Source organism: Macrotis lagotis, chromosome 2 (assembly GCF_037893015.1).
Source record: "Macrotis lagotis isolate mMagLag1 chromosome 2, bilby.v1.9.chrom.fasta, whole genome shotgun sequence".
In the NCBI taxonomy this organism is placed as follows: Eukaryota; Metazoa; Chordata; class Mammalia; order Peramelemorphia; family Peramelidae; genus Macrotis; species Macrotis lagotis.
This window is the reverse complement of record NC_133659.1, coordinates 130,189,680-130,202,905: the sequence shown is the minus strand read 5'-3', so window position 1 is coordinate 130,202,905 and position 13,226 is coordinate 130,189,680. Positions and strand designations below refer to the sequence as shown.

The following is a 13,226-nucleotide window of genomic DNA, read 5'->3' as shown; positions in this document are numbered from 1 at the left end:
CAGGACAGCTTAGGGATATGCGCACTGTGCTGAGCCTTTAGGTCAGTGCTCCAAACCAAAGGAGAGCCAGGAGTTCAGTCCCTATGAATCTGTTGAACCTCTCTATTGATTAACAGTGACTGAGTCTAATTGTGGTCCACTGAAATTCTCAGTCTTGTTCAAGCCAACTCTTGGGTCAGAAGCTTGCAAAGATCAGATGGAGAGAGTAGTGGAATAGAGCTGTTCCTGGATCATACAGCTGTGGAAGCAGCAGAAGGATCACAGGCCAACTCCCCCCTACCCCAGCACTTAAAAAGTCCAAGAAGTAGACTGGACGAAGAGCAAATTTAAAAAAAAAAAATCCCACAATAAATAACGACTGTGGTGACAAAAAATTATGTGAAAAATAATAAATAATGTTTTTCAAAGTAAGTCTCAAAGGAAAAAAAAATTCAAAAGCCAAATAAGAGCCGTGGAAGATATGAAAAGAAAATTCACAACTTGGGAAAAAAAGGTACAAAGTCTTACTAAAGAAAAGTTAAGAGTTAACTAAATAGTGGAAGCTATGAATCCATGAGACATCAATAAATAATAAAAAAAAAATTCAAAAGGCTGAAGGGGAAAAATATATGAAATATCTCTATCTCAAAAGCAAAACAACTGGCCTCAAAATAGATTAAGGAGAAAAAATTTAAGAATGGACTACCTGATGAACAAAAAACCCCTCAGATATATTGGAACAAGAGGAGAAATTGAAAGACTCTACTGGTCAACTCCTAAGAGAAACTCCAAAACAAATACTCCAGGGATATTGTAGGCAGAATCCAAAACTCCCAGGTCAAGGAAAAAAGTACTCCAAGGAGCTAGTTAGGATCTAGATGGACAATTCAGAATAACCAACCTAGCAAAACAGCATATAATCATTTTTTGAGGGATGGAAGAGGAAGAACATTTATTCTTTTTTTTAATTTTAATTTAAGGCAATAGGGTTAAGTGACTTGCCCAAGGTCACACAGCTAGGCGATAATATTAAGTGTCTGAGGCTGAATTTGAACTCAGGTCTTCCTGATTCCAGGGCTGGTGCTCTATTCACTGTGCCACCTAGCTGCCCTGGAAGGATTTTAATGCAATATAGGACATCTAAGTATTCCTGTTGAAATGGTAAGAGAGCTGAGTGGAATATTTGACATATAAGCATATAGAAATCAAGAGAAACATAAAAACATAAACGTAGTGAAAAATCATAAGGGTATCAAAAGGTAAAACTGTTTTTAAAATATTCTTTTATAGAAGGAAGATATGTAAAATAATGCCATAGAACTTTATTATCATAAAGGATTTTTAGAGGGAACCTAATCAGAAGACCAAGGTGTTATTCTTACCTTGGATGATCTCAAAAGAAGAATGTAATGAGTGGAGAAGAGCAATACACTGGGAGATGGGGAAGGGAGGAACAAATGGGGAAAATTGTCTCACATGAATGGGATGTGTTTATATAAGACAGGAGTTGTGTGTGCTCGTAGAGGGAGCAACACTTAAACTATTCTCAGCTGACCTGATTAAGCGATGGGAGAATGTATTATAGACCTACTTAAGACAGAAATTGGGAAACAAACCAAGTTTTGTTTAGAAGTCTTTTAAATAATGAATTAATATCAATATTAAGCATATGCACTAAGTGGTATAACATCTTTATTCTTAAAGGAAAAAATGAAATGAGTTATAGGAGGAAATAGTAAAATTATATTGTTGAGGGACCTCAATTTAACTTTTAGACCTGGCTAAATCTAACCATAAAATTAAAGAGAAGCTGAATAGAATATGCTGTTGACCTCTGGAGAATATTGAATGGGAATAGAATGGAATATATAATTATATATATGTATGTATTTCACAGCCTTACATGGAATCTCTTCACAAAAATTAAATCTGTTTTTAGGGCATAAAATCACAGATACAGCAATGGGGAAATGTTAAATGCATCTTTTTCTGACCAAAATGTAATAAAAATCACATTCAATAAAGAGACTTTGAAGCATATAGTAAAAGTTCATTGAAAATTAACTTAAAAGAATGTGTGAGTTGAGGAATAAAACAGAGGTAGTAATTTCATTCGAGATGATGACAGCAATGAAACAACATACGAAAAAGCAGATCAGCAAATTCATCATGCAACTAAAACACTTAAAAGCCCAACAAATTAAAAACCCCAAAATAGAATTCTGAAAATTGAAGAAGAGATGAGATTGAAAGAAAAAAATATTGAAGTAATAAAAGTAGGGAGCTTGTATTTTGATAAAACTAATGAAATAGATAAGCCATAAATTTGATTTAGAAAAAAAGCTAAATTAGTCATCTCTTCCACATCATGGGGGTTACAGAGAAGTGTGAATTATTATGGAATTTAAAGATAAAATATGTTGATTTGATACAATTCTCTCTCTCTCTCTCTCTCTCTCTCTCTCTCTCTCTCTATATATATATATATATATATATATATATGCTATATTATGTATTTCTGAGTTTTTAAACTTTTTCTGTGTCATCTGCGACTTCTGCTAAACTCCCTTAAAATTCCCTTTTAATTTATTAATCCAATCTGCAGTATGTGGAAACTGCTATGAGGAAAATCAAGATATTGGGTTTGTTATTAAAATAAACAAAGGTGAATTCATAATCAATGAGTAAGAAATAAAAGCAATTATTAGGAGATATTTTGCCCAACTGTTTCCTAGTAAAGCTGTAAAGTAAAACCAAATGAAATGGCTGGATATTTGCAAAAATATAAATTGCCCAGATTAACAAAATTGGAAACAGAATATTTAAACAATCCTATCTTAGAACATGAGATTGAACAGGCCATAATAAAGTCTCAAAGAGCACCCCCCCAAGACTAGATACTTTTACAAGTGAATTCACTAAACTTAAAAAAAAAACACTCAGTGTGTTCTAATAGTTCATAAATTGTTTAGATAATGAGTATTTTTTCAAGTGTTCTACCACATACTTTCTATGACATAAAGATGGAGTTGATGACTCAAACCAGCCAAAAAAAAGAAAAAACCAGACTAATTTCCTTAAATGGATTTTTTGCAAAAAAAAAATTAATTGAAACATAACAAGGAGATTACAGTTATATGTCACAAAGGTCACACACTATAAATAGGCTGGATTTATAGTAGGAATACAGGGCTGGTTCAATTTTAGAAAAACTAAACATAATTGATCTTATTAATAACAAAAGCAACAAAAATGATTTGATTCCTTTGATGTAGAAAGTTTTTGACAAAACATAATAACTTTGTTTTGTAAAAAAACAACACTAGAAAACATAAGAATAAATAGAACTTTCCTTAACATATAGCTCTCAAAACCCAAGAGCCAGCATGATATTGTTTATGGGGACAAAGTGGAAGCCATTCCAGTGACATTAGTAATGAAGTGGAATGTCTCTTATGATCTTATGTTTGCTTCAATAGTCAACCAAGAAAAGGTGATGAAAGAAATACAGGCGAAGAGGAAACAAAATGATTACTTTTTGCTGATGATAGGATTTACTTATAAAACCCTAGAGAGTTAACTAAAGAACCAATTGAAACAACTGGAGCAAATTTGCAGGATTTACAAGAAACCCATACAGATTATCTGCATTTCTGTTTTATTATCAACAAAATTTCACCAGGAAGAAAAAACAATAGGTATGCTATTTAAGAAATGTAAAGACAGTGTCAAACACTTGAGAGTCTACCTGCCATGATCCACACAAGGACTTTATGAACAAAATTACAAAACACTTTGTACAAAGATATAATTAAGTTAGAGAAATATTAATTGCTTCTGGAAAGGTTGAGTATGATGAAAAGGGTAAATATTACCTAATTTACTCCCTCTCATTCCAAAGCTTGATTCTACTCTGGTTTAATTCTAATCTCCAAACCTTTGCCCCCACCAAAATTCTTTGGAATCCTTGTTGGGGGTGGGGTGGGGAAAGTAAATTACAGGATTATACGATTTGAATTGAAACCCTAAAATTAGTGCCATACAAAGAACTAGGGCTAGAAAAAATAATTCATCTGGAGGAACAAAATGATCATATTTATGAAGTCATAATTGTCAAAACAGTTTGATGCTGGCTAAGAGAGATTGATTGGTGGACTAGATTTTGTCTATGATACACAGAAGCAAATAAACACAGGAATCTAGTGTTTGATAAACTCCAAGATCTCAGGTATTAGGGTAAAAACTCAACATTTGATAGTTGTTGGGAAAACTGTGGAAAGTAATCTGGCATAAACTAGGCATAGACCAACCAACATCTCACAGCCTATATACCAAGATACAGTTGAAATAGTGTGTGATTTAGGCATGAAGGGGGATACCATAAACCAATTAGGAAATCAGGGAATAGTTTGCCTGTCAGATCTACCGAGAGGAGAAGAATAAGACCAAACAGGAGATAGAGAACATTATAAAATGCAAAATGAATAATTTTGATTACATTAAAATAAAAAGGTTTTGCTCAAACAAAACCTATGCAACCAAGACTAGAAGGAAAGCAAAAACCTATGGGAAAAAAAATTTGTAGCCAGTGTTCCTGATAACTCTCATTATTATATAGAGAATCTCAAATTATATAGAGAATTGAGTCAAATTTAGAAGAATACAAGTCATTCCCCAATTGATAAATGGTCAGAGATATGAACAGGCAGATTTTAGAGGAAGAAATTAAAATTATCTATTGTCATATGAAAAAAGTGCTCTAAATCACTAGTGATTAGAGAAATGAAAATTAAAGTATGTTCTTTAAGCACCGTTGGTTTAATTGTGAGCTTGTCCAACTATTATTCTCCAAAGTAAGTGGAGATTATCCTCAGAAAGCTATTAAACTGTGTATACACTTTAATCTGTTGATGCCACTACTTCAATATCCCAAAGAGATCAAAGAGTTTGAAAAGAATAATTTATATTAATGAAAATATTTAATAAAAGCTCTTTGTGGTGACAAAGATGACAGAACAATTTATGTTATGTAAATATGAAGGAATGTTATTGTGTTGTAAGAAATGAGGGTAGATAGTTTAAGAAAACCTTGGGAAGACCTATATAAATTGATAAAAAGTGAAGTCAGGAGAACTATTTACACAGTAACAGCAATATGAGAACAATCAACAATCACAATTTCGGAACTCATAAAAACTTGCTATCTATTTTCAGATGGAGAATTGATAGACTCATAGAATGGAACATTTTATGTTCCTTCTGCTCTTGGATATAGCTATTGTGGGAATTTGCTTTTCCACATCTATTTGGTTTTGTTTTTCCTTCTATCTCAGTAGGTGGGGGAGAAAGATTTTGGAATTGAAAATAAAACAATTTGATTTTTAAAAAGTTAGATGAGGACTTATTAGGAAGAATGTCTTTTACCCTTTCATGATATTTATACCATTGTGTTTCCACAGGTTTTAATCATATCTTACCATATATCTATGTGATTTATTTCACCACCTTGCTTATCCACCGAGAAGCTCGGGATGAACACCAGTGTAAAAAGAAATATGGATTAGCATGGGAAAAGTACTGTCAGCGTGTGCCATATCGTATATTTCCATACATTTACTAATAAGCTCTTTTGTTTTAGACTCTTAAATGCTTTTGCAGTTCTATCTTCCTTGCAAACAAAACATACCTCTTATCTTCCCACAGGGTCTGCAGGTATTTTGTTTATTTTTTGTTTTGTTTTTTTAAAAAAATGCATAAGAGAATAAATAGTGAGTCATAAATATGTTAGAAATAGGCCAGTCAGGTCAAGTTAGGTTTGTTCACCATTTAGTCACTGAAATTAGTCAGGACTTTCATGTAATTTGTTTTAATAAACTTAAGGGAAAATAAAATCAGAGTACAGAATATATGAATTAGCTTTTTAATGGAAATTTTCTTTTTCTTAAGATATATAAAAAGAAGACAGTCTTATGGCAAATGCATCAAACAGAAGTTGAACAACTTGATTTCTGAATTAGGTTACTAGCTTTTCATATTGCATTTCTGGTTTGATCAGTTGATTTCCTTTAAAAAAATAGAAATGATTGTGTTTGACTCAGTTTCAGAGTGTGTTTAACAGCTAGTTAAATTTTTGTTTCATCAGTTTTGATAGGATTTTCATTAATTCCAATTTAAGTGAATACTAGTTCCTTGAGTTAAAATTAAAACTGATTCTGTGTTCAGTGCTAGATACAAAGGTATGAGGAAGTAGTGTTTTAGTAGCAAGCCCTACACAAAAGAAAAACACAACAGCTTGCTTACTTAAAATTCTAAAATTACTTTAAAAATGTAAATACATAACTTTCTTTATGTATAATATGGTGACTTTTTTTTTCTGTACAGTATTTTAAATGTGAGGTGCAGTTGCTTATTTAGGACCAGGAATATCTTTTAACAAAAAACATTTTCAGTATTTTTTAATTGTACTTTTATGAAAGTTTTATAAAGTAATGTATTGATATGAAATTGAAGTCTTTTAAACAATCTGAGTTCATTTAAATATTGCATTGGAAAGTGCTTTTGCAACTATAGGGATAGTAATTTTAATCCAAAGTTTGTGAATTTGGCTTTGCTACCTCAATTATAGGTTCTCAGTTGCCTTTTATACTATTACAAATAAGTAAAAATAGCTTGGATCTATATCTATATATCTATATATTTATATATTTTTGGAATAACATCACTATTTAAACATTTTTTACATGAACCTGTGGTTGAAAACTTGCCATTTCGGACTAATATTTTTGTATATTTTTTGACTTTTGTGATTAAACACTGTGTTTGCTACTGTTCATTTTTTGCAGTTCATACTGTATTTTCTGTATCCAATAGCTACAAATTCTACTTTATTACTGTGATTTTATTTTTAACCTTTGAAAGCTCATCTACAGCTGAATTGAGTATTTTTGAAATATTTCATCTTTGATTTTATTAGAAGTTGTTTTTATGAAGCACAAAATCTGCCTTAAAACCTAGATAAATTTGTAGGGGGTCCATTATTAACTGTCAGTGGTGAAATGGTAGCAAAGTCATAAAATGTGAAAGGGTTTCTGTTCAACTGAGATTTTTGTGTTAAAAGTTAAATAGTTCCCAGTGTCTTAAATATGTGGCAGTATAACAAAAATCTAGTGTGTATGTTGGGGTTTTTAATTCTACATTTTGTATATGAGCCATTTGGATTTGTAGTGTTTTGTACACTGCAATTTGAAGTATATGTAGCATAGCTTATTTTAATATGATCATGATTTTTTTTTTCCTCCAGCACATTGCAACCTGCAGCTTTTGACTATTTCTTTTGGGAAAAATTGTCAGATGTCACTTCTGAATGTTTGTATAGTCACTGATGTATGCAAGTAGTTTCTTTTTATTACAAATCCTTTCAGTATTAAAAATAGCATGGTCTATAATATAGACCATATAGTCTACATTATATTCATTAAATGAACTTGGGGGAAGGGATAAATAGGCTATTTAATTAATTTTCTCAGTGGTGAAAACTAACTTTCCTACGCAGTGACATGATTTCTGAGTGACATTAACTTTATCTTGTCTTTCTTTTCATTTTTGGACACAAATTTGATAATTAGAAGTTTTTATAATAAAATTTAAGTTGAAATAAAATTCAAAGTAACAGTGTTTAATTTGATCACTTCTCATATATCTGGAATGTACTTTTTTTCTTTTCTTTTTTCACTTTTTACCTTTTCAAGGCAATGGGGTTAAGTGACTTGCCCAAGGTCACACAGCTAGGTAATTAAGTATCTGAGATCACATTTGAACTCAGGTCCTCCTGTCTGCTGCAAGGCTGATGCTTTATCGACTGTGCTACCTACTTGCATCATTGGAATATACTTCTTTAGGTGGAAGAGACCTGAAGAGATGATTTTATTCCACCCAGATAAAGAAACAAGACCAGAGAATCAAGTATAAATAATGGTGATTTCCATGTGTCATTGGAATGCTTTGGAAAAGGAAGTGGATCAGACTCCTCCTTTGGATCCACTGTTATACAGATGTTTTGGAATATGTTTTTCTCAAGTCTAGGGTCTAAGAGTTTTATTTCTTTTTGTCCGCTGCCACTGTATAAATAAGTGCAAAGTATGCCTTTTCAGGAAGCCCACTGTTCTTGGTATAACACTACCACTGGACTTTTTAAATTTTGTTAGTAGTTGTTTGGAAGTTTGGCAGTAGATGAACATTTGACAAAAAAAGCTTGTTTCTAACCCTTGTCTTTCCTTCTGATTAGGTAAAGGCTCCAAGTCTTCTTTCTTTTATCACTTTCCATTTAAAGAAATGTGGAGATTGAAATGTTTGTTTAAATATTGAAGTTCAGTATTTATGGAATGATACAGTCCAAAAAAGTTTAAAATATTCATTAATGCAAAATGTCCAATATAAGTGTCACTTCCATATTTTGGGAACTGATAATTTGGGTTCTAGGTCTGGTTACTTTATATCCAAAGAGCTACCTCTTTTATTTTTCTAGTATTTCAAGTTCAAACTCCAACTCCTCTAACTCCTACTCTTCTGGTTCAGTGGCTCCATGGAGGGCAAGCCATTTCCAAGATCCTTCTAGGCTGCCGCAGCTTCTTTTGTATTAATAAAATTGTCAGCTGAACAGGAGCTTTTTTTTTTTAAGCACATCTTACAATTCATTCGTATAATATGGGAAAGTTCCCAATAAAGAAAGGACCATTGCAATAGTGTCAGTTCAACAAACATCTTGTGCTTATTAAAATTAATAAGACTGCTCAGCACAAGACAGTTTCTTTTCTACTGGAAGTGTTTGTGTAAATACAACAAATACAGAGAAGTTAAAATATTAGCTAATTTGAAGAGGGACAAAATAAGTGAGGGAACCTCAGTATATAAAATAAAGTTTCATGTTAGAGGAGGCAACTTACCTGTACTTTTCCTTGAATCTAAAAATTTTGAGAAACAGTTCAGGAAATTCATTTCTAGGATTGTCAAGTGCCCAGAGAAGGAATACTGAGTGGATCAATTTAGGATTCCAGTTTGACTGAAGTAGGGAATAGTGGGAAGTAATGTTGGAATGCTATTTTGGAACTAGACCAGAGCCCTTAAACTAGTCTAGGTCAAAGAGTTTCATTTAATCCTAGAGTAATAGAAGCTGCTCAAGTTCTTTTTTGAGTACAGTGGTGATACGGTCAGACCTGTGCCTTAGTATTGAACTATCCCAGGATTCCATTAGCCCTGAACCCAGGCCACCAGCTTCTTTCTGCCCTCTTGTCTTGCTGTTGAGCCATCTCCAGGGCTCTGGATCATTTTTACCTAAACATCTCATATCGTTTTCTTTCTACTCTCACAGCAATGTCCCTGCTTGTGGGTCTGTCTACCTCAAATCTTCCCACTCTAATCTGTGCTCTTCTCTCCCCCTCCCCCCATCCTTTCCATGTTGTTTCCTCAGATTATAAACTCTTTTAGGGTAGAATTTGCCTTAGACCTAGCACAATACACTTCTTAATAATTATTGATGACTAATTTTGGAGACTCTTGGTCTACCGTACAATATGGACACTACAAGAGCTACTTGTGAAGTTTTAGGAGAACTTGACAGTTGAAGCTACAACTGTTTGTTTTCCTAGCACTGATGTTTTAGTGCCAGAATACTTTTTAAAATTTTTTTCCTAAGCAATCTGTAGGGTGCTCCATCTATCGAGGGATTATAGCAATTCATGACAATAGTTAATTCTAACTAAATTTCTTGGTAACTAAATTTCACTGGAATTCAAGGAATTTGAAGTATATTAAACTTCAGTCCTCTCTTGTCAGTAGCTGTTAAAGCTTACAGCAGATTTTTATGACTCCTAGTATGATCAATTGTGAAAAAGACCTAAGAAGAAAGATAGAAGGCAAGGTGCTTCTCCTAGAAAGCACAATTTTAAAAAAATCCAAAACTTACGTAACCAAAGTAGTTCTTGGGGGAGAAAATATTTATCTTTAAACATTTTCATCAAGAAGTAAGGAAGAAAAGATCAGTGGCAACTGAACAAATTTAAAAAGGCACTAAAGTTAAAAAAACACCAAAATTGAAATTCTGAAGATTGAAGATCAAAATTGAAAAGATAAAATTGAAAGCAAAAAGGCTATTTGTAAACAAAATAAATCATTATTAAACTTAAGTAAACAATGATTTTTAGAGTAAAATCAAATTTCTTATGTAAAACAAAAATCATGGCAAAATGATAAAAAAAAAAGTTGATTATTGCCAGAGATAGGGGTATGGTGGCAAAAAAACCACCATTTATGGATCTAAGCAATGTTCCATTCATTCTGGAAAGCAAGTTGAAAGTATACCCTAAAAGTTGTTTTGATCCAGGGATTCTTTTTCTAGATACATATCTCAAAGAAAGCAGAAGGAAACCTAGGGGTTTTGGGGTCGGCACTTTTTTGTTTTAGCCAAAAATTGAAGTGGGTCTTCATTTTCAGAAACTGGATGTCGCACATTTGTCTGAGCAAATTGCTTTGAGGTCTAAGGAAGACACCATCCGTGTGCGTTTTAGTCATATTAATAGTTAAGAACATTCATGGGTCTCTAAAGTGCTACAAGGCATTCAAATTTGAGATGTTCAGTTGCACAAAATTGTGCAACTTAAGACCAAGGGAGGGGCGGCTAGGTGGCGCAGTGGATAAAGCACCGGCCCTGGAGTCAGGAGTACCTGGGTTCAAATCCGGTGTCAGACACTTGGTGGTAACCTAGCTGTGTGGCCTTGGGCAAGCCACTTAACCCCATTTGCCTTGCAAAAACAAAAGAAAAAAACCAAAAAAGACCAAGGGAACTTGGCCACATCCCAGAATCTTCCTCAAGTGAACTGGACCAAGTGTTGTAGGTGAACCTCCTAAGAAGGAACCTCTAAGGATGGAAAGCAGTCTCTTCCAGTTCTCTTTTTTTCCTCTCCTGCTTAGAAGATCACAAGAATAATAGAATGTTGCACCTTTCATTTTCCCATTGGCATACTAACTATACCTCTGAATTAGTGGATAGCAGGACAAATCGTTATTCCACTAGGGAATTAACAAACTTTACCCAAAGGGAATATCTTGAGTACCTTGAAAATGGAAGAAAAGGACTTCTAGCAACCAGGCCCCTTTGCCACATCTTCTTTATAATCTTCAGCACTCTTTCTCTGTGCTGTATATGTACTTGGGGAGATTCTGTCATAGACTTTTAGGAGAATGTTTTTTTTGCCAGCAGTTTTTTTTTTTTAGGTTTTTGCAAGACAAATGGGGTTAAGTGGCTTGCCCAAGGCCAAGTGTTTGAGACCGGATTTGAACTCAGTTACTCATGACTCCAGGGCCGGTGCTTTATCCACTGCGCCATTTAGCTGCCCCCAGTTTTTTTTTTGAATAAAAGATTTTATTTTGAATGTTACAATTTTTCCCCTAATCTTGCTTCCCCCGCCCCACATGCAGAAGGCAGTCTGTTAGTATTTACATTGTTTCCATGGTATACATTGATGTAAATCAGCATTTCTTTTTGAACCACCTCATTAAGTCTGTCTTTTAAAAAACCACTTGGGGCATGCCTACTAAATGGATTCTCAATTGATCATTTTGAATGAAAGCTATAGACAGTCTGGTGCCCCTCTCCCAGGGAGTTGACTTTAGCCCTGTTATAGCTCAGAACTCCTAAACTAAATTATTATAAACTACTTATTAGAAGAAATTACAAACATGGGCTACCCATACCTGGAATTGCTGAAGGATCTCAGGATTATCCCTGAAAAGATAAAGGCTTAGTTGTCAGCTGTCTGCTGTTAAATTTTTTGTGTAATCATTTGCACTTCAAAAATTGGAAAACACTACAAATCCATGCATGGTTTATTTTGTAGATTCTCTAGACTTAAACAGTGGAGAAAATGAGTGTGCCACACACAGACACATGACTTAACAGGCAAGCATTTTACTTGTTTTTTCACTGGATCAGGGTACTCAGGATAAAGAAATTTCCTTTACCAATGTAGCCTTGGTTTTTTAACATATATGTAAAGTTACCCAGAGGTCAAACGACCATGTGTGTTATTAGATTAAGGCGTGAATTCAGGTCTTCCTGGTTCAATGCTAGGGTTTCCTCTTCTAATCTGCTGTCCTTATCAAACTCTTACAGTACCAAATACCACAGTCCTGGGGGGTGGGGGGTGGGAATGATTGAACAAAGATATTGTAGTCATCAGAAGCCACTTACCCTAATAAAGGGGGGAAAACCTATGGTGGTGAAAGCTATGGTCTGTTATAGATTGGGTTTTCAATTTTTTGAAGCATGGGGAAAGCAACTTGCTCCCCAAGAAATATTAAAAAAATATTTTTTTGGTCCTTTCTTGAAGACCATGACATTAACAGAGATGACACCATTACAAGCACATGAATTGGATTTGAGTGAGGGGGTGCTGTGTTAAAATCACCAGTCTCGCTTCTCCAGAGCCATCTGGGTCCAGTGACCACATATGGATCAGGATGACTGGAAATGGCCCTGGATGCAAGGCAGTCACACAGCTTAGGTGTCAAGTGTCTGAGGCTGGATTCAAACTCCTGTCCTCTTGACTCCAAGGCTGGTACTCCTTCCATTGTACCACCAGTTATGATGATGCTTAGTTCCTCCCAGGGGTTTTTTGCCTCCTGTTCTTCCAAGCTTTATTCCCAATTCCTTTGCCAGCTGTCTCCAGTCCTCTGCCTTTGCTTCCTTCCCACATTCACCCCCAGCCCACAGGTCTTAATGAGACTGGTTGAGTTCAATCATTAGTTGTCTCTGGATAAGCCTTTCTTAGCTTTAGTTTCCTGAGCTGTAAAATGGGGATAATGCCACCACTTCCCTTAAAGTATGGTCTGAAGGAGCCAACAAGATAATCTTGTTAGGAGTTAACTAAATGTTAGCTACTGGTATCTTGTTTGATATCCATTTCTTTCCAGATCCGATCCATTTAACAAGCATTCATTTGGGCTCTACTAGGTTCAGGGAAAATGAATGAAGATGTGATTCCTATCCTGAAGGGGATCAACTCTAGTCACTTCCCCTTTCAGAAAGAAGAGGCATTTAAGGATCAATTGGTGTGTTAACCTCCCAGAGCAGCAGATCAGTTGGTGGGTTCAAATGAAAGGAAGCTTGAAATGATTGGGATTTATAAGGCTAAGATGTCCCCCCTGACTCCCAAATAACAAATATTTTGGTGGGATAATTGGAGATTGGTAGA

At 34.4% G+C, this 13,226-nt stretch overlaps 1 protein-coding gene across 6 annotated transcripts in view; it reads left to right on the top strand.

Annotated features, from left to right (window-relative positions):
* LBR (lamin B receptor) overlaps positions 1 to 6,305 on the top strand; it is a 40,770-nt gene extending 34,465 nt beyond the window's left edge. For all 6 annotated transcript variants that reach the window (XM_074222787.1, XM_074222786.1, XM_074222788.1 and 3 more), the window contains one exon: positions 5,439 to 6,305. In XM_074222787.1, the coding sequence (XP_074078888.1) occupies positions 5,439 to 5,599 (161 nt within the window). In that variant the 3' untranslated portion in view covers positions 5,600 to 6,305. The remainder of the gene's footprint in view (positions 1 to 5,438) is intronic.
* Positions 6,306 to 13,226: the final 6,921 nt, after the last annotated feature.